The 20,278-nt window shown below is 58.5% G+C and overlaps 3 protein-coding genes across 3 annotated transcripts; all 3 read right to left on the bottom strand.

The window, feature by feature from the left end:
- Positions 1-341: 341 nt before the first annotated feature.
- D7B24_001149 (uncharacterized protein) lies at positions 342-5,073 on the bottom strand (the record flags this gene model as incomplete). The annotated part of the gene is made up of 2 exons (XM_028635394.1): positions 342-957; positions 1,019-5,073. The coding sequence occupies 2 exons, from the start codon at positions 5,071-5,073 to the stop codon at positions 342-344; spliced, it is 4,671 nt and encodes a 1,556-aa protein (XP_028492119.1).
- Positions 5,074-7,875: 2,802 nt separating this feature from the next.
- Positions 7,876-9,859, bottom strand: D7B24_001148 (uncharacterized protein; the record flags this gene model as incomplete). Its single annotated transcript, XM_028635393.1, has 3 exons — positions 7,876-9,152; positions 9,206-9,408; positions 9,474-9,859. The coding sequence occupies 3 exons, from the start codon at positions 9,857-9,859 to the stop codon at positions 7,876-7,878; spliced, it is 1,866 nt and encodes a 621-aa protein (XP_028492118.1).
- Positions 9,860-17,861: 8,002 nt separating this feature from the next.
- D7B24_001147 (uncharacterized protein) lies at positions 17,862-20,085 on the bottom strand (the record flags this gene model as incomplete). Its single annotated transcript, XM_028635392.1, has 4 exons — positions 17,862-19,513; positions 19,577-19,678; positions 19,736-19,767; positions 19,820-20,085. The coding sequence occupies 4 exons, from the start codon at positions 20,083-20,085 to the stop codon at positions 17,862-17,864; spliced, it is 2,052 nt and encodes a 683-aa protein (XP_028492117.1).
- Between the last annotated feature and the right edge of the window lie 193 nt (positions 20,086-20,278).

Genomic DNA, 20,278 nt, shown 5'->3' with positions numbered 1-20,278 from the left:
CCCTCGACACACATATCCGAGCCGCGTGGACTCCTTCTGTCGGTTGTCCGTTGACTCTGCTCTTGCTCGACGGACTTGACGGCGACGTAGGGGCTGACATGATCCAAGATGTGATTGCCTCTATCGTAAGGTACTCTGGTGCTCTGTAACTACCTGTGCTAAGGTACTCTCTACTGCGCCGCCCCGCCACATCGTCGCCTCCTCTACCTCCGTGAACTGCTTCCCCATCGATGCAAAGTGGTATCAAGAGAAAAACGCCAAAAGTTCCCAGTCAAAAAGAACCCGCTCTTGCCCCGACGCAATCAACACAGCCGCCCCAACCATCTATCGTCCTGACACTCTTACACGTTGGCTCGACTGGCCCCCGTCGCCCTCATCTCAATCGACGTCTCCTCTCCGCCGCTGTCCTTCGACAGCCACCGCGACGCCTTTTTCTTCTGCTGCTGCTGCTGCTGCTGCTGCTGCTGCTTCTTCTTCACACCTTTGACCTTGCCGAACCCCTTCTCAAACGGGTCGCCCCCGTCCTCGACCTGCGTCACGTCGAGCCGCTGCTGCGACGTGCCTGCCGAACGCGGCATCACGCCCTGGTGGTCCTTGGCCTCAAAGGCCTCGGCGCCGTCGCCCTCCTCCGCGTCGGCGACGGCGACCCCGCGCTTCAGGGCCTTCTTCTCCTCGCGCTCGACTCGCTGCATGAGGTCCACGTCGTGCGGAAAGTACACCCGACGCATCGCGTGCACAAGCAGCTCAAGCACGAGCACGGCCCCGAGCGCCACGAGCACGACGGCCCAAAAGTTGGCCGTGCGCCCAAAGTTGTCAATGAACGCCCGGCGGATCTGGTAGATGCGCAGGCTCTCCTCGAAGATGCCCGATAGGATGAGGTTCCACAAGAACCAGCCGCCGACCGACAGGAATACGCCGAGGAAACTGATGATCGTCTTGGTGTGCATCTCGAGCACCCTGGTTCCTTGTTAGCATCACTGGTCCCCAAAACGCGCAAATGAAAAAAATGGGAACGTACAAAAGCCTGAGATTGATAAACACGACGCACACCGTAAACGGAACCGTGCCCATGGCGTACAGAGACGTGTCCTGGTCAAAGGGCAGCTTGTCATAGACGCCCCAGGTGATGTAGTAAATGACAAACGACTCGGCGATGCCCATGATGGTCCAGCCGAGGTACAGCCACAGGTTGATGGCCGAGCTCCTGTGGCCGTACGAGTAGAGCTCGGGGTACTTGAGCAGCGTCTCGGCGCTGAGATCCTTCTCAAAGGCGCCCAGGAAGATGACGGGCAGCGACGTGAAGAGCGTGTTGAACACGGTCAGACTCCAGTTCTCGTACAGAGAGGTGCCCGTGTAGCCGTTGAACCGCTGGTAGTACGCCTGCGGCAGGAAGAAGACAATCTCCTTCCAGAACGTGGCGAGGATGTACTTGCCCGTGCGGAGGTAGTTCCACCGCCCGTGGACGAAGAGCAACCGCTGCAAGAACCGGAACTGCGCGATTGAGTAGTCCGAAATGCGCGCCGCCTGCAGACCCTCGCGGCCCGAAATGCCAATGCCCACGTGGGAGGCTTGGATCATGCCAATGTCATTAGCACCGTCGCCAATGGCCAGAGTCAGCGACTTGGGAACCTGCCGGCGGATGCGTTTGACGAGGTTGGCCTTCTGCGCCGGCGACGCACGGCAGCAAATGACCGAGTCGACGCGGCCGGCCAAATCGTAAAAGAGGTACGACAGCCCCTCGTCATTGTCGATAGTGCTGAGCGTCTGGCCGTCGACCACGACGACCGTGTGCGGCAGCATGCCACGACCGACCTCGGCAAGCGCGGCCGAAATGGATTCATTGATCGGGCCTGTCGTTGCGTCGAGGATGAAAAGCTCGGAGAATGGCTTGCACAGCCGTGCCGAGTGCGCAATGTTGATGGCTGTCTCCCGCTTGTCGCCCGTCAGCATCCAGACCTTGATCTCGGCCCGCCGCAGCTTGTCAATCGTATCGGGCACGCCCTCTTGCAGCTTGTCCTCGATGGCAGTGACGCCAGCAAGCTCAAACTTCTCCTCGATCAGTTCGCCCGCAGCTTCAATCTTCTCTTGACGGTTGTCGAGGCTCGTTGTTGCCTCGGCGTAGATCGCCCTCCACTTGGTGTACTCGCCTTCGTCAAGGTACCGGAAGCCGTACAGCAACGTGCGCAGACCGTCCCTGGCAAAGTCGTCAATGTGCTGGAACGATCGCTCAAAGATGGTGCCCTCGTTGAGCGCCGCTGACTCGTCCACCAGCCCGTCAAGCGCGTCGTCGTTGCGCGAAAAGGTCGTGCTGGGCCGGGGCGAGTGCATGAGTCCGATGGGGCTCTGCAGCGGAGTGTGGAAGTCCTGGTCCTCCAAGGATCCCCTCCTGGTGCCCCACGGCGACGAGCCTTCGACCAGGGCACTACCCCGCCGGCTGCCCTCGATCGACATGCGGTGGCCGTCCAGGAGGTGACTATGCCGCTTGGACATGGAGGGCCGGCCTAGGGCCATGCTCGTGCGCGGCGTGCTGTTGCTGATCCGCCTCTGCTCCTTGCCCTGCTCCATGCTCCGATGCTTGCTCGCCTTGAGCTCGACGGCACTGGCTTTCTGCATGGCCAGATGGGCCAGCTTCAGCCGCGGCAAAATGATGCTGTCGGCACCCTTGCAGAAGACACAGATGCGGCCGTCAGGCATGCGGATGATGATGGACATGCGCTTACGCTTGCTCGTGAAATCAATGACATCCAAGACCTGATACGTCTCGCGCACGATGTTGCCGTCGGGGCCAGGGAGCTGGAGAATGACCTCCTGGTTAGGTCGGTCGATCATGACGTAGCCCAGGTCGCGCGCAGCTTCAACGAGGGCCTGCTCATCCGGAGACGCAGATTGGTACTCAGTCTGGCCGTCCTTACCAACCTCGGGAATGCAGGTGTGGCAAAGAGCAAGGCACAGCAAAAATTGCTTGGCCTTTTTGGAGTATGGCGTGTTGGGTTTACGGCGGAGGTAGTCGAGCAGCTCCTCCGTCTTGAGTTCAGGGTCGTCTTCGGCGCGCGCGGTCGACGCCTTCCACCTTGTCGAAGACATAGACGGACGGCCCGGCTGGGTCAAGCCTGGGTTCGTTTCCATGGCCTTGCTCTTTTCGGACTTTTGCTTGTCCTTGCCCTTGCGCTTCTTGCGCGCCATGTCGATCAGTTTTTGCTTGGCGTCCTCGTCCCGCTCGACATCCATATCGTGCAGCCACGCCGTGCCGGCCACGCTCATCTTGCGGAAACGCATCACGTTCTCCGTTAACGTGCCGGTCTTGTCGGAAAAGACGTAGTTGACCTGGCCCAAGTCCTCGAGGATGGTTGTTGTGTTGGCCACCATGGGTGTGTTTGTGACGGGGTCGTACATCTCCACATCGCCCATGAGGTAAAACTGGATCACCTTGATGATCTCCAAACTAATATACAGCGACAGTGGAATGAGGGTGTTGAACATGATGATGTACGCAATAAAGACTTCCTTGAAGCTGAGCGTCCTCCCGCCGAGGAACCATGAGTCGTCCTCTTGCGGGTCTCGCCAGATATAATAGCCACCCGTCAGGCCGCCACTGAGGGCGAGAAGCACAAAGACCAGCCAGATGATGCAGCGGTTCGCGACGGATTGCATTCGCGGCGCCTTGGCGTGGACGTGCTTGCTGGCGTTCATGCGAATCTTGCACTCCTCGCCCGTGTTCACGACGAGACCGATCGTCTCGGTCGTGTTGCGAACGACCGAGCCACGGTACACCACGTTGTTCAGCGAAAGTGGCATCGTTTCTTCCTTCATGGTCACGCGGCCGTCGTAGCGGTAGAGGTCGATATTCGGGTCTTCAGACACGACCGTCGCATCGCAGGCTTTCAGTCCCTGGGACGTGCCACACTGCTCGGCCAGCACGGGGAGCGCGCGCTTCGCCTTGAGGTTCGTCTCGCCATCGAGAGCCATCGTCTCGATGTAGGCCACGCTGTGCGGGTTCGTGGCGTGCAGGAGAACTATGTCGGCCGGCACATTCTCGTCTCGTCGAAGGCGCACAATGTCGCCAACCTTGACATCCTGCCACTGCACCAAGGACCAGTCGCCGTCTCGGGCGACCTGCGACTCGGCCATGTCATGCATGGGCAGCTCGTCGCCGCCGTCCTTGCCGCCGCTGTGCTTCTTCGTCTTGTTCTTGACGCGGTGTAGTGCCCTCGTATCCTCGCCGAGCACGAGAACCTCGCTGCGGTTGTCGGCCTTGTCGAGCAGATATCGCCGGTAGTCGTCGTAGCCTTCTTTAGCCATGGACAGTGACACAAAGGCCATCAACGGCGCTATCGTCGTCCAGCGACCCGTTGTGCTCAGTCCAGGAATCATCTGCATGATGGAGATGACGAGGAAGTAGGCGTTGCCGAGCTTGCTGAACTGGAAGATCAGCTGCTTCGGTAAAAAGTCCCAGACGGTGTAGCGGCTCGAACGGATGAAGTTGCCTGTGTACGGTTTCTGGGCACGCTCGTCGGTCAGGAGATCGGCGCGTTTCCTGCCAGGCGTGATGGGGATGTGGCGGCCATCGGCGCTCGGTGGCAGGGGCTTCTGGCGCAAGATGCCCTCGATGACGACTTTTTGGTAGAGCTTGCGAGCCCGGGCCGCGGCGGCATCTCTCCTGTCGAGCCATTGCATGCGTTTCGTCAGGTGAGGCCGCTGGCTGGGGAGGGGCGCTTTGGGTTCGTCGTCGGTGGTCGAGTGGGAGACGGCAACGTCGACGTTCTTGGTGGGATCGCCCGTCATGGTGACTTGACTTCGGCGGTGCGCGGGCGAGTCGGACATGTGCGGTTGCTGGCGAGCGAGATGTTCCTGCAGGCCATCGCTCGAGACGCGAATCTGGGGCGTGGCGACGCCGTCGATAGATTGGGCCCTTCGCATGGGCTCCGTGTTGGCTCGTTCGGCGTGTCGCGGCCGTCGCGATCGCGTATCAGATGTCGTTCCCGTCAGGCTCGACGGGTCGTTGGGATTTGGGCCGTCGTCGTCAATGGTGCTGTAGGAGGAAAAAGCAGGGACCCTTGGGCCGGGTCGGGCCATGATTCAGTAGAAATGTACACGGAAGGGGAGGGGGGCGGGCTGAGCATGGGCCCCGGGGTTGCTGGGAGGCGGGTGGATTGGGTTTCTGGCCGGTGGGCGATCCAGGGAGACGGACCATTCGTCGGCAGACAGGATGAACGGGAGAGCGATTGAGGATTGCAAGAGACTCGGTGCGCGTTCCAGCAATAGATTCGTATCTGTTCTGCTGCGTCCTTTGACCTTGATTCAATTGGCTATGCCTGATACGAAGCCCGGTAGTCCAGGGTACACGCGTGCGCGTAAAGATAGAACAGACTCGAGTCGGGCGGAGCGGAGTTTGTGTCAGGGCAGTCGAAAACGGACGTGACGCCAGGCAGGGAAGAGACAAAAGAGGAGGAGTTTGTCGCATGCAGCGCGGGTATATACAACTTGAGCTATCGATGTAAAGATGGCGGATGAAGCTCTCCAACGGCCACGCAAAGAGGGAAAAGCAACAGCCGTGGAAGGACCAGGGGGGAGCAGGAAAGAAGAGAGAGAGGTGAAAGTAAGGTCCCCGGCGAGAACCACAATAGAAGCTCAGGCGTCTCGTCGTCGCTGCTTCTGGTCTCTGACCCTACCGATTGATCATGGCCGTTGATCTCTTTTGGGTCGTGTCGAGGCCGACGGAGATTCGAGCTGCAAAACTGACGAACTGGAAAGGCTTTGGTGGAGCAGCCTTTCTCGTCATCATCTCCGTAGAAGGCCGGGGGGGGGGGGGGGGGCGGGGCATGAGGAGGCACGGCAGGACCAGCACGGCTGCGGATACCCTCCCAAGGCCCCTCGAGAAGGTGCACTGCCACGATGCACCTGGCCAGCTTGTTGGCACCTGCCGCTCCCCTCATTCGCCCGCCAGGCACACCTGCGCTGCTAGATTGCCTTACCCAGAGCACTAGGCATCCGTTCTATGCAACACGAGAAACCTCTCTCAGCCAGAGCCCAGCCCATGTGCTCTTTGCTCAACCCGCGGCAGACGTCACCAGCGCCCATCACGAAGATGTACGTCGTGGGAAAGCAGAAATGCCATGTCGGGAAAGACGGCTAGGGAACAAACGCTCGTCATCCTCCCTCCATTCCACAACGGCTACCACCAAAACTCGCCAATCTATCGTGCAAGTCCCTCCCCCCCCCCCTGCCCGTGGTGCACCCTTCAAGCATTAAAGTGGTACTTTTTTTCTTTGGCATCAATCCAGAATACAGAAAAGACAAAGAAAAGGGTGGACCAGCTCGCCATCGAGGCTTCCAACCGCCAGGCTTTGCTCACCCCACACACCAGGCACTCGTTCCAATCATGTCGAATCCTTCAGCGCAAGCCCACACCCACCCCCAGCCAGCGCCTTCCGACGGCCCCCTCCTCCTGATAAACTCTCTGAGCGCGAGCCCGTGCGACAACTCTATCGCGGCCCCCTGGTCTCGCCGCCCTTTTCCCCCTTCCCACCGACCCCACAAATCCCCTGATGCTTAGGTGCCCAGGTAGGGTCGCTTGTCAGTCCTCAGCTGCGCGGCCCTCGCTCGCCATCCCGATCGCCCCGGAACCCCGACTTGTGCCAGAAACCTTGGAACTACGGCACCGACACTTCCACCGCTTCCACGCCAGCCGACTGGACTCACCGGGAACGACTGCTTGCATCGGGAGCCACACCCAGTCCTACCAGCCCACTAGACACTTCTGCGCCTCACACCACCACATCATCACGACACGTCAAGAGGGGCTCAGCTGCGTAATGGTATGATGACCAGTGATGCCTATTCCTTTCCCCCTCCCCTACCCTCTCTGTCGCACTCCTGTCTACACTGCCAAAGACGTACGAGCCAGTCTCTTTCGAGGAACGACTCGCTCCGCCCAAACCATGTCATGGACCCCAACGGAACCTCCGGTTTCCCAGACAGCCCCAAGGGACCATGTTATCAGGGAGCCTTCTTCCCCCCCCCCCCTTCCCTACGGTTCACTCTGTACCGCAATACAGGACAAACCAAGCACCTGGGAGATGTATCCGCGTGTTTTTGCTGCATCTCCCGCGAACACCACACTCCGACCCCAATATTACGAACCAAGAAAGTCCCAAGCCACCTGGGCTCTCCCCGTTTCCTCTCCTCGACGGCGCGCGGCCCCGAAACCCATCTGTGATTCATGAACGACGAAACGAAGACCAGTACAAGATTGTAGTAAAGAACAACGCAAAACGAGAAATGGGAATGGGAAAGAGAAGAAGAAAAAAATAAACTGCCCGGAACGACGGCCGGCAAAGAATGACCAAGCATGTGCTCGAACGTGATGTAGCTAGATTACGCGCCATCGCATGCGCGGGGCCGGCGGTTGAAGAAAGCCCCGTAGCGGTTGGTATAAAAGCGCAGCAGTCGCCGAGCTGCCATGCTCCAGAATCGACGGGTCGCGCGGCAGCGCCCCCTCGAGTTCGCGGTAAGATGAAGACGCTGGGATTATGTCCAGCAGATGGAAGCAGACGCGCAAAACTTGGGTAAAAATGTACGATCGCCTGTGCCAGACATGCATAACCGACTTCCGGAAATAGATATCGTCATGCAGATTTCGTCGTGGCCGCTAAAGAGGGTGGGTGGGTGGTCAAGGGAGGATGGGCCAAGAAGCGAATGACCAAGCTTCTTTCTCGTCGATTGTCCAAGCAGGAAAAGTGCACCCCAAATGTGGTATATGAAGCTCCCAAACGCCGGACGCAAAAGCCCCCTTCAGAAAAAGTGTCGCTGTCGACGTTTTATGTACTACCAGTCGCAGCAAATTTGTTGTTGTTGTTCATGCCAGTGCGGCTGGGCTCACTGCTGCTGGATATGGTGCATCGAGTCGGGCGACAGAGAAGAGGGGTCGACGTGGTCAAACTGCACAAGCTGGTTCATGTCGAGCTCAGCCTGGGCCTGATCCATGTGCGAAGGCGAATGGGGGTGCATTGGCAAGTTGATCGTGTGCTTCGAGTACATCTCATTAAGGCTGCCGCCATCCTCAGACACGGCACAGGACGCGTCACCGCCACCGTGATGGCGATAAATGTCAGCAGACGCCGGCCTGCCCAGCATAGACAGGGGCGGCGACTGCTCAACAATGGAGGGCTCGCCATGGCCGTTGAAGGACAGAGGCGAATGCGGCGGCGGGACCATGTTGGAGGGGTTCGCCATCGGCGAGAGGAACGCTCCACCGTATGGCGTGTTGTAGCTAGACGTCGGCAGCGGGCTCGGCTCCGGTCCGGCGAAGTAGCCAGGGCTCGCGAACTCGGATGGAGACGCGGTCGTTGCCGACATGGGATACTGCCGCATCTCCATCCCAAAACCAGCTTGCGTGTCTATCCTCAGGTTGGGACCAAGGCCGCTGGGCTGCTGTGGGACAGGAGCGAAAATATTCGGGTTGTGCGGCTGGGGTGCCGCCTCGCCGGGTTGCTGGATGTAGAACGACGGCATCGGCGTCTGGAGCATGGAGAAGTCAACAGCCATGGGCACAGACCTACTGCGTTGCCTCTTGTGGCCAGGACCACGCATGCCAGGCTGCAGGTGGTTGATGCCCCAGGACTCCTGGAACATGCCGACGTGTGGCTGAGCAAAGTTGGGCTGTGAAGAGGGGCGCGCGGTAGGTGAGACGGGGGCGGAGACGGAGAGAGAGTGGTTCTCGAAGAAGGGGTTCGGGTTGTTGCGGTTCATGAAGGCATCGAGTGAGACCAGCTTGGCGAGCTGACCGCTGAGAACCTTGGGGTTGCCGCCGAGGTGGTGAACCAGACAGTTCGAGGCCTGCTGCTCTTCGGTGAAATCACCGCACTGGAAGAAACCACTCGTGGCGGGCGTCTGGTCCATGAAGAAATGGGGGGGCCTGTTGAGCTCAATGACGATGCCACTGGGCTTGCTGGGGTCGCCCTCCTGGTTCTCGAGGTACATGTTCTTGATGTAAGCGAAAGGGTACTCGATCTTGTACCCGGCCTGATCATTGTTGATGTAGTAGGTCATGGTACACTTGTCAGGTGAGTAGAAGATGATAAGGTCCATGGTGCTCTGCGAGACCCTCGTCCATTTGCCGATGTTGAGAGATCTGCTGCTCAGATGGTGGATCACTGTTAGGTCAGCGGTGCGCGTGCAAGCCTAGCGGTGAGCTACTTCTACTTACAGACTTTGCCGTTCTGCTCGTTACCCATCAGCATGCTAGGGCTGTAGGGCAGAAGGCCGGTCCGACCAAGGTATTGTCCGCCGAGGCCCTTGCCGGCCTCCATGGCCTGCATGGCGAGGTAGTTGCGCATGGACTCGGGAATGCAGTCAAAATCCTCGCCCGTCTCCAAGCTCTTCTTCGCCATGAGCTTGATCTTGGCACGCCTGTGAAGCGCATGTTAGGCTAGCTGATCTCACGACACATAGGGGGGCACCCGAGAGGTACATACCTGTTTTGGAACCAGATCTGCACCGACCTCTCGGTCATGTCAATTTCTTCAGCAATGCGGTCCCTGACCTGAGCCGTGGGCGTGGGGTTCTTGTTGAACTCCATCTCCAGGGTGCCAAGTTGGTCCTGAGTGGCGCGCTGACGCTTCTGGTTCTTCTGCTGCTGTGTGAGGGTGCTCTTGCGCGGAGGGCGCCTGGACTGGCTTGGCTGGCCGTTGCTGGCCGTCGAGGTCGAGGGCGATGGCGTTGAGTTCATCTTGACATTGGACGCGGAGCCCGGCGTGCCATGGTTGTCGAGTGACTGGGAGAGAGGCGTGGGGCACGCGGGCGAGTCGGCGAGAGCAGATGGCTCTCGCTTGACCGGAGTGCCGATATCAACAGCCGCCATTGTGGCTGTCTGATGATGCGAAGGGGTGGATGGAGTTCGCTCCGAAGCGTACGAGAGTGGGAGGCGCGTTCGGTGGCCTTGCTTTGGGGTGGGGTCGACTCGGGCCAAGACGTGTGTCAATCGTCCCGTCGTGAGGCAAGTACGGCGTGTAGGCAGACGGATCAGTGAAGTGCCGTGTCGCCAGCAAAGCGGAGTTGGGTTGGGTTGTATTGTCTCGTTATGTCGTCGTCGATGATGTCGATGTTGGTGGTTCTGAATAATATAGATGGATGCCGTAAGCTAGGGAAAGTAGTGAAAGTTGGGTAGACTAAGGAGTGTCGTCCTGGATCGGGGTCTATCGAAAGGTTTCGAGCGGACGAGGATCGATCAGGGAGGTTTCGTGGTTTGCGAGTTTGGTGGTCCGCGAAGAATGGATGGTTTCTAGCCGGAAAGGAATGTAATGGAGACCCGGAAAGGAGTGACGGGTTCCGGAATGGCAAGGCCGAATATCAAGAGAGTGACAGTGAAAAAAGAAAAAGGAGCGACGAGGGAAGAGGAGAGGGTTAAGTCGTGAACGACGAGGATGACGATGGAGATGGAGGCAAGAGAAGGGGGACGGGCGAGGGGGGATGGAGGTGGACGGGAGCAGGAGGAAAAGGGAAAAAGGAGACTGTGAGCGCGCGGGCACGGGGCGTGGTCGGTAGACGGGGGGTGGGAAGGGTGGCACTACACCGCAGGATGGTCCACTGGGAACACGCCTGCACGCTGTACACCTTACAAGTAAGGTACGGGTGGGCTGGCCTAGCCTGGCAGTTCTGGTAGGCAGGTACCTGGGTAGTCTGGGGACCTGAAAGGGGGTGCGCTGCTGGTACTGGTGCTGATGCTGCGCGTGCTGGTCTGGGTGCTCTGCTGGGTGCCGCGGGCTGGCGAGCTGGGTGGGTTGCAGACAGGAAGCTGCGGGTTGGGAAAACGGACGCACACTGGACGGACAGGACGGAGTGGGCCACACCATCCAGGCATACCCTCACCCTAGCCCACCCACCCAATCCACATGCTGGCCAGCGATTGGACGGCACCACGGGTACCTTACAGCGGTCCAGTGGTCCAGTGGTCCAGTGGGCAGAGTGGGTTCTGATGCCGCCGGGCGCGCCCCTGGTCTGGGCTCGAGATGTTCCTGTTCCTGGCTCTGCTTTTCGTGCTGGACACCGTGAGTCCCCCCCCCCACCCTAGCCAGAAAGGGCCCCGTCCATCGTCCATCCCATTGTCCATCCTGGGTCTTGGACGGACCATTCTCACGACACTCAGGCGGGACACGACCAGGGCAGCGTCCACTCACTGTCGGCCTCCATGCGACAAGGTGGATCCTTTTGGTTCATCGCTCGCGCCTCCCCCATCCTAAGCGTTTTGCCGGAGTCCCTCCCCCCCCATCGCGCTTTGCTTTCTCTGCGTCGTTGTCCACCAACAGGAAGGACCAACAAGCGTCGGAAGGTACTCTAGGACGCCCAGAGCAGTCGGTGACTGATGACGGTACGTTCCTTCCCTTTGGAAGATAGGTAGGTAGGTACCTTGGTCGATGACGACGGCTTACCACCCACCCCGTGTTCCTTCCGCATCCTCATTGCTCGCTCAACCCCTCAATCCTGTTGCGATAAATAGCATCACTCGTCGACAACGGCCTGCCAAGTCGGGTCCCAAAAGTGGTGTGGTGCCATCAACATTCGACGACGTGATTCGAGGAATCTGCATCATCCCTTCTTCCAACTCGGCTTCCCCCATGTGCTCGGGCTGGGGCTGAAGTTCACACTCTATCATCCCATCGTTAGCAGACAGATAGACAGAGTTTTGGGCCTCAATTGGACCCTAGCAGCCCCCACCCGACTGACACCGACACCAAAACTGACACCAACACCGCTCTTCCTCTGATCATTTCCTCATCCTGTCTGCTTCACCACAAACTTCCTGGCTTGTCTGTCTTCCACCGGACACTGTCGCCGAGGACCCCTCCTCGATTCGCGTCCACTCCAAGCCGCCCACCTTCGTTCGCCGTGAACGGCAGGCGCGCAGTGCGTGGTTTGCTGCGACGTCGAAGACCCATGTTGAGTGGCCAATGATGCTCGCGGCCGGGACTGGATCGCTGGATCATGTGGAACAACCCTCCGCAGGATAACCCCTGTTCTCAGAGGGGCCGAGAGGGGGGGGGCCAAGAGGGCAGACCAGACACAACAGAGCGGTGTTGCGCTGTACTGCTCGAGTACCTCGCGCCACATCACGACCAGGGACGCTGTCATGCACAGAGCCGCTGAACGACCCCACGTCTCAAACGGGGCTGCATCTCTGCGACAAGTCTCTCCAGTGTACATTTCGCCCGACAAGCCAAACGGAGTCGGCAGAGAAGACAACACAACACACGGAGGGACAACCCACTCCGTCTGCGAAAACGTCTGGAGAACAGTGTATGTCGGTCGCTTACAGCCAGTCTGGGCAGACGACGTGAGCAAATGGAATCGAGTCAAAGTCCGGATACCCCTGTCCAGGCCGGCTGGCGGCGTCCCTCGCCTTTTTTTTTTGGTTCGTGGGCCTTTGCTGACGCTTGTTGATTGTTGTCATGCAGGCTAATCCCTCGCACTGTCCTTGCAAGCTCAGGCTTCTGTACTTGTTCACGACGATCCAACATCCCTGTCGGCTTTTCTTCCTGTCCCACGACCACGAGCACCCGCCCATCCGCCCCTTCTCCTCCACTGTCCACCATTCGTCGCATGCTACTGTCTCAACATTCAACGAACCCAGCCGGTCGTACTCTGGATCTCTGGGTACACCTACAGATGCCCCATGTCTCGCGGCCTCATGCGAGCCATTGTGGCTTTATCTGAGTCTGGTCGTGTGTCTGTCCTCACGGGTCGTTGGGAATGATCTCGGGCCAGTCGAACAGCCCAAACAGACTCAACAACTCTGGCGGCAAGACGCGATCGTCGCATCCACAAGGTCGTAGCGATGGTGTTGTGGCAAACCACAAGAGCCTCCTTGTCGTGACCAGGGGGTGGACAAGCTGCAGAATTGCACCTGGTCATGCGCCCGCTCCAGACCAACGCCTATCTAAACTTGCGCATTCAGTCTCTACCCCTCGTCCGTACGTGCTTCACGTACAAACAGCGAAAGATGGCTTGGGAGAGAACGGTCGGTTTGCCTTCGCCTGCGGACCTGTTCTGATCTCCTCCGTCCCACGCGCGTGTCGACGCGAACGCCTCTCACTTTCCTCAGCCTTGCTTCTATCACAGAGTCTGACATGACAGCTGGGTCCGCCGAAAGACACAATGGGTGGGCTCCAGGGTCGAGGATTTTTGCGCTGTGAGCTCCAGATGGAGGAGGCTCTTGCACGGCCGGTCTCACGCACGCGGCACGAAGGCTATTGAGGGCTTCAATAGACCTCTCTGTGCCGGTATTTCAGCTGTGCCTCCGAGCAGTTCGTCTCCACTAATTAGTCTTACCTCTCCCTACGGATCTGACAAACGCCGCTCAACGCTCGGGACTATCCTCACAGCGCGCCTCCCCTGATTCAGCGCTTCAGCGACTGTCTATAGTTCGAATCCACAGAGTCTGTCACAAAGAACGGAGTAAGCCGCCCCGGACCCAAGCTATTCTTCCTCGGCCAGACTACCCGTGATTTTTCTTTTACCAGCCCATAGCAAGACGGGTGGAGAGCCAGCCGCTTTTTCTTTGATGCCAAGCTTTTCGGTTACCAGTCCGCCTCACTACTCCGATCTAGACGCACCCAGAGACAGATCCAGCCTTCGACAGCTACATGTACTTCCTTCTACCTGTTGGCACGACTTGGTCTGTGGATCAGTACTCGTGTCTGGCATAGGAAAACGAGCGTTTGAGGCATTGCCATCCAACCCCCATCGCACATCGGTCTGCTTCGTGACCTTGACCAAAAACAATGGCCAATGCCTGCACATTGTGTATATCGCAGGTTTGTCGGAATAGTTGCGGGGGGTGGGGGGTGGTGGCTGGGTTCTCGGACAATAGGCTACCGTCATACATCTGACGATAGCTTCTTCCTCGAAGTCTGTAGCCACGGTTGGCGGCAGACAAGGAGGCCATACGAGTTACAAGGTGCTTCCGTTTATTCTGCTTGGCCATGAGACGGTCACACGGCTGGCGCGCCATAGCGCAGTGTGTTCCTGCAGAAGCGTCATGCAGCTAAACCGACAGCGCCTTGGACACGAGAAACACCAGCGCTGCGGGCGGGTAGGCGCTAACCTCTTTAACCATGACCTCATCCCGACATCCCCGTCGCGTTCAGAACGCGCCGTGGGACAACCCTTCGCAATAACCCAGATCATGTCTCGAACCTGCCAGCATTGGGGCTTTGAAGTATGTAAGGGGTGGGTGCGGATAAGAATTGTTGTGAGCCGGACGGCATCGAACGGCATGCAGGTTTGGCGGATCTGAACTGACTTGCCATTTACCGCCGACTCGGCGCGCCCCCAAAATACATCTGGCCGACAACAAGCGGCCGGACCAGCTGAGGCTGTTGGCATCAGCGCTGTCAAGCCGCCGTCGCGAGCTTTGTTCACGTCGGTCCATATTCCCTCAGTTGGCCACGTTTTCTTAGGAAATGCCACTCAGAAGCGCGCGCCACGTTTGTCTGCAAGTTTTGCCGCAATTTCACCATTGTCGGTGGCTCCCAAAAGGACCAGAGAACACAAGTCATCTCGGAGGGAACACTTGGCCGCTCGATCCGCGGTGGCATCGAGACACCAAGGCCCAGTGCTGGACGTCGTCACTAACACGCAGGAGGAGGAGCAAGGAACGGAAAACTCGTCACACATGAGCACGAGACCGCGCGAGAAACGGCTGACGACAAGAAGGGAAACAGTGTTCGATCTGATCAACACACACTGTCTCTGTGTCTCCGCTTTACCCCTGAACCTTCTGGGTCTATCCCAGTACCTTGCAGCATCGGCCTGCAGCCTCTCTGAGCCAGCCAATGCAACACCAAGTGGCGCTTGCGAGCCACTACGGCTGCCACGCTGACTATGCAGCCGTGGCTTGAATACGCCCGAGTTGGTCTAGCTAGTGATCACGAACCTGGCTGCCCCCCGCCCACCGCTTCATCCGATCGAGTGGGTGAGGGACACCTCTCTTCTCTCCTTGTCTCGTACCGTCCTGACTGACTGGCTCTGTCTAGCCATCTCTGACGCCGCTTGCTCTGGTTCTCTATTATTCTGACGTTCGTGCCAATTGTCGCTGTCAGTAATTGTTTGTGCCCATGGCCACCAGCGCGAATATGGATCAAATTGTCGTTTCATGGCTCACAGCGTGAGAATCCAGCGATGGGGCCATTGGGTCCTATCAGGGTTTCGTCGATCCGGAATACCGTCGGCTGTCTTTGGCTCGATGAGGTTGATCGGACACTGACTCATTCGTTCGGTGAAGGGACAGGCAGGCCCATTGCTGATCCTAGCCAGCGCCTGCTAGGGGTATTTGTTTCTGAGGGACCTTCAATAATGCGACCTCGCGTTGTTCGTCCAGCGTGTACCTCACGAACCTGCAACCCCTTTTCGCACAATGTCTTGGCGTTCAGGCGTCCAGTCCACATGGCCTGGGCTCGAACCTACACCACACCACACAGCGCGTCTGATCTCGGACGAACTATTTGGCTGACCATCGATCCCCGAGGTGCAAGCAAAATCCTAGTGGCGGTTGTTTTCTCGGCAGGCAGGACATGTTCGTTGCGACTCTCAGCCAAACGTAAGTCACTATTTGATCTACATGGGATTTTTGAGCCACCGTCTTGACTCAAGACAGTGGAAGATCATGGCGTATTTTTCTTGACTAGGGAATCTCATGTGCTTCACACGCTCGAATAGTCGCACCCAAGTCTACTAACAATAGCACCCTGCTCGCTGCACAGTACAAGCATACCACACTAGCCAGCTTGGGGACTTCTGCCGGGCCTTCAAACTACTGCCGCAGCATGGCCAAGCAGTCTCAGTTACACCAATGAACAAGTGTAAGCTTCGTGCTGGTGCATGAATGATCATCGTCGAAAACTCTAGAATACCGCGCGCCCGCTTCTGGATATACGTCAGATCTATCAATCCAGCTCCAAACTCGAAGATCTCTCCACGCTGGCATGTGCGGCGACTGGATATGAGTCGCAAAAAGGATGCTTCCACAGAGCTTCCGCGGCGCCTTTGGGGTAAAGGAGGGCCGGATCGCCGGGGCAGAGGCGTCGGAAAATACTGGACCGAGTGCGTACTTCCGACATTCACGGCAATGATGAATTTGTCTGATGTTGTCTCCTGGCCATTTCTGGAGCTGCAGGCGTCGGTCAGAGCATTCCCGAACAGTGCTGCTGAAACGTCAACAAGCCATGCCCCCGCATGGCTCTACCCAGTAAGCCACGACGAGGCTCTCAATCGTTCCCACGCCGGCAGATCCCAGGGATGCCGTCCGGACCGTTGTGCGCTTTACACCAGCTCCTCACCCTTGCTGTTCATGGCCGCACCAGAGCATCAAGCGTCCCGAAATGGATGTCATGATAGCCTTGCCGGGCACGCATTAGGTGTCGGGCCCGCGCATCGGCAGGCTGTGTAGTTCGGCTGCGACGACCATCGAAAGCAAACCCTAGTCGGGCTCTGGGATCCACGCCGCCCGTTCGTCTGGTGTCGTGTCCCTAGTATGCGACGCTGGTTTAGCGAGAGGGCTCTACCGGGATGATAATGGGATCCGCGAGCCGCGTGCTTGGGCCCCAGTGTCAGCATGTCTGGGGAATATGGGTGACGCATTCGGGAACACCCAGCGTTGCATATTGGTTATTTCTAGCGATTTCCTCTAGTCGGTCTGAGCTGGTGAGTTTTCGTGTTCACGGGTTCTTACTGGTATGAAGCGGTGGGGTCGATGGGCGAGGTCTCGGTCTCGGATCAATTCGCCCGAGTGGTGGTTACGCTGTGGTAGCGGCTTGCCTTGAAGTGACCGAGTGCAGGTCTGCTTGTGCGTGGTGTCATGGAGGTGTCATGGACTCACGGGGATTCGAGGCGTCATGGGTTGCTGTGAGATGGATGTCGAGACATGCCCTGCTTGGCCAGAGGATGTCGCGATGCGCCATTCGTTTTGCGTCTTTGCATGGATTTCATGCGGATATAGGGAGCCGTTGAATTATTCAAAAATAAGTAAATAAAAGGTTGATCGTAGGGGCCATGAGCGCATGCAATACGTCCCATGTCAGCGCTTGTGAAGGAGCTGATTGTCATTTCTACACATCCGCCTTGCGTAGTACGCATTGTGCAATCGAATGTTCAGGTTTCGCCCTGCACACGAACTGTAGGCCATCGCGTGTATAATGGTATGACATGTGCTGCCGTTCGCCGCAAGAGCTACGATGTCTACGCTCGTTGTCGTCCGCGTTGATTCCATGGTAGGAGGAACGGTCGTTCGGTTGTTTGACTCGGGTCGAGAAATCGAGTGCCACGTGTGTTCAACATGGCGTGTTTCCACGTCCAGGGAAGACGAAGATGGAAATACACGGGACGCATGCCCTTTTCTGCGGTTGCTGACCCTCGTGTCGAGCTTCACAGCCGCCTGGCGGTACGAAACATGGCCGGAAGACGATGCAGTTGCGCAGTTCAAGTCATGCGATGCGATCTCGTCCGCGGGGAAAGTCGCGGACATGCGGGCCGTGCTGTGTAGTCTACGGAGCACCGCGGACCGTGTTCGTCTCTGGACCTGCGGCGCATTGTCGCCAGCAGCTCGGTCGAGTTTTCGCATTTTCGGAAGACGAAAGTGGTGACTACATGGGGAAGCTGGAGCAACTGGGGAGAGAAGAATCGCAATTCGAGGCAGATCCATGCATATCGCCCGCTGACATCGGCGGCTGAACATGCGTGACACGATCACTTGGTCAACAGTGTGCGGCCCGGAACTCATTATCAAGAAAACACGCCCAATGCGTCAATGACTCTCTTTAACTACTACACGTCGACCACCAGACACTGCCCCCGGGCACTGCCACTCGATGTTATGCATCCTTGAGATCGCTCGACTCCGCGCCCCTCGCCCTCCACCGCAGGGCGCCCTGTGCCGAGCTGCCCGCCGGCACCGCATACTCGTCCACAACATCCATCCTCTCAATGGCATCGCACACGTCCGGCGGCGGCGCCATCTTGAAGACGGCCTGGACGTCGCCCTGCGGCGACAGCCCCGCCAGCCTCCAGTTGACGAGCCAGGCCTGGGTCGGCCTCCGGGCGGCGAAGAAGCGCCTCTCGTAGAGGGCGATGAGCAGCAGCGTCGGCGCGTTGACGGTCCTCACGAGCGCGACGTGCACGTCGTGAAAGCGCCGCGGGGAGACGACCATCTTGAGCGGCAGCAGCACGAGGAGGGCGAGAACGTTGCACGCGGGTGGGTAGGCGAATATGGCGTCGCTCTTGACGCCCTCGAACGTGAGGACGGTGCGGCGGAACTGAATCTCGGCTGCCTCATCGGCGATAATCTTGGAGAAGGTGTTCGTCAACATGGCGACGAGGATGGTCAGGAAGAGGGTATTGCCGAGAAAGGCAAAGGCGATCATGAGGGCCGGGCCGAGGACGAGGTGAAAGTCGACGGACTGGTCAACGCCCGTACCGTCGAGGCCGAACCAGATCCAGAGCATCCACTTGCCGGTCGTGGCCCAGCTCGGTGTCACGCTGCTGTTGTCGTTGGCGTCAATGAGCCACTGCATGGCGAGTAGGAAGCCCGTGAAGCACCAGAGCGCAAGAAAGGTGAGGAGCGTAAAGTCCTTCATCATGGCATGCAGAGAGATGAAGACGATATTGTCGGGCATGAGATTGAAGGCGAGACGCGTGAGCAGCACAGGAGCTGCTATGCAAAGAAGCTTGAGTCCCAGACCATCGGGAAACGTCCCGACCGAAGCATCGTAGACGCGACCGAGGAGGTAGGCGAAGAAGACACAGGTGAAGGACATGTCGAGGAAGGACCACAATGCCTGCGAGTGGACTTCCCATCCATGCTCGATGATGGCAGCGAATTCAGCGAGGACCCAGCCTGTGGTCCAGACGACGAACAGCAGCTCAAATGTCTCGTTGCGGCTGTTGCGGTACGTCATGGTGAGGACGTAGAGAACGACGAGGATGACAAAGTGGACGAATTCGATGGCGTTGCGGTTTCGCGGCACAATGAGACGGCGGTGGTTCAGCACAGGGGCTTTGCGCGGGTCGTAGAGGGCGATGGGTTGGTGGCCATGATAGCGGTCGGGCAGTATGTCGATGAAGGAGTTCGGTGTGTAGACGATGCGGCCTTCGTAGACGGCATTGACAACACGGCGACAGGCAGGAGAGTTGATGAAGGACTTGCTCTCGGAGACGATGGCGAGCTCGAGGGCCGTCAGGCGACGGCCGCAGTCGTCGTCGGCAGTCTGGTCCTGGACCGGCCACTGGAGTTTGCGGCCCTCGGACTGGACAGCAGTCGGGGCCCCGTGGAAGGGATCAAAGCCTTCGACTAGAACATGAGAGAGCAGCAGGAGGCCCTGGGGGCCGGGATTGGCCTCATGGAAGCGTCGAAGGACCTGGGTGGCAGCAAGCTCGCAGAGTGTCGACCTCGCGAGGTTGATGGTCTGATCTAGAGTCCTCGCCTGCTCGCGGAGGAACTGCACGCGGTTGGCGAGCAGGGCGTAGACTGTGTGTTCGTGTCAGTCCCTTGGTGGTCCGTATGGGTGAGGAGTAGAGGCTGGCTGCGCACCTGTTGAAATGTTGCTGGGGTCGTACAGCTTGTCCACCAAGGGCCTCACGACAACCGAGTTGACTCTGGGGTCCTTTAATTGTTCTCGAGAAAATTCGTCATCTACACGATGGTTAGTTGTGTTGGGGATAGTATGTAGTGTCGCCTTGACCAGCTCACCTTGTATACTGGCAATGATCAATCTCCGGACTCTGCCTCGGGTTAGCACAGCATATGGCTATTGCCCGCGTCGGGTGGCCTCACCGATGAATTGTCATGTACACAGGCAGGCCTGCGAGGGCTTCGGCTCGCTTCTCGTCGTCTGCTTCGATCTCCTCGACCAGACAGGCCTCGGTCTCGGAGCGGCTGTCACCAGCATCATCGTCATCGTCATCGAGCACGCCGCGGCTCCTCCAGGCGTCATTGGCTCGGTCCATCCGGGACTGCAGCGTCTGTCTCTTGGACAGCGGCAGCGACAGCGACAGCGCGGGCACAGGTCGTCTTCGCAACAGCGAGCAGGTTGAGGTCATAAGCACGGGGTCAAGGCATCGAGTTCATCAAGCATGGGGGGGCTTTTGCGAGGTCAAGACACGCAAGGGACGAAGCGTCGTTTGGGGAAATCAGAGGTCGAAACTATTGCCTCGAGATTGCCTTACGAGAACAGAGTCGTGATGGGTGGGGACCACGACGGGACACCCTGGAACGTTGGCAGGAAAAGGGGCT

Source organism: Verticillium nonalfalfae (genome assembly GCF_003724135.2).
Source record: "Verticillium nonalfalfae strain VnAa140/NRRL 66861 chromosome Unknown scaffold_120, whole genome shotgun sequence".
NCBI classification, from domain to species: Eukaryota; Fungi; Ascomycota; class Sordariomycetes; order Glomerellales; family Plectosphaerellaceae; genus Verticillium; species Verticillium nonalfalfae.
The sequence above is the reverse complement of the archived record's forward strand: the minus strand, read 5'-3'. Positions and strand labels throughout refer to the sequence as shown.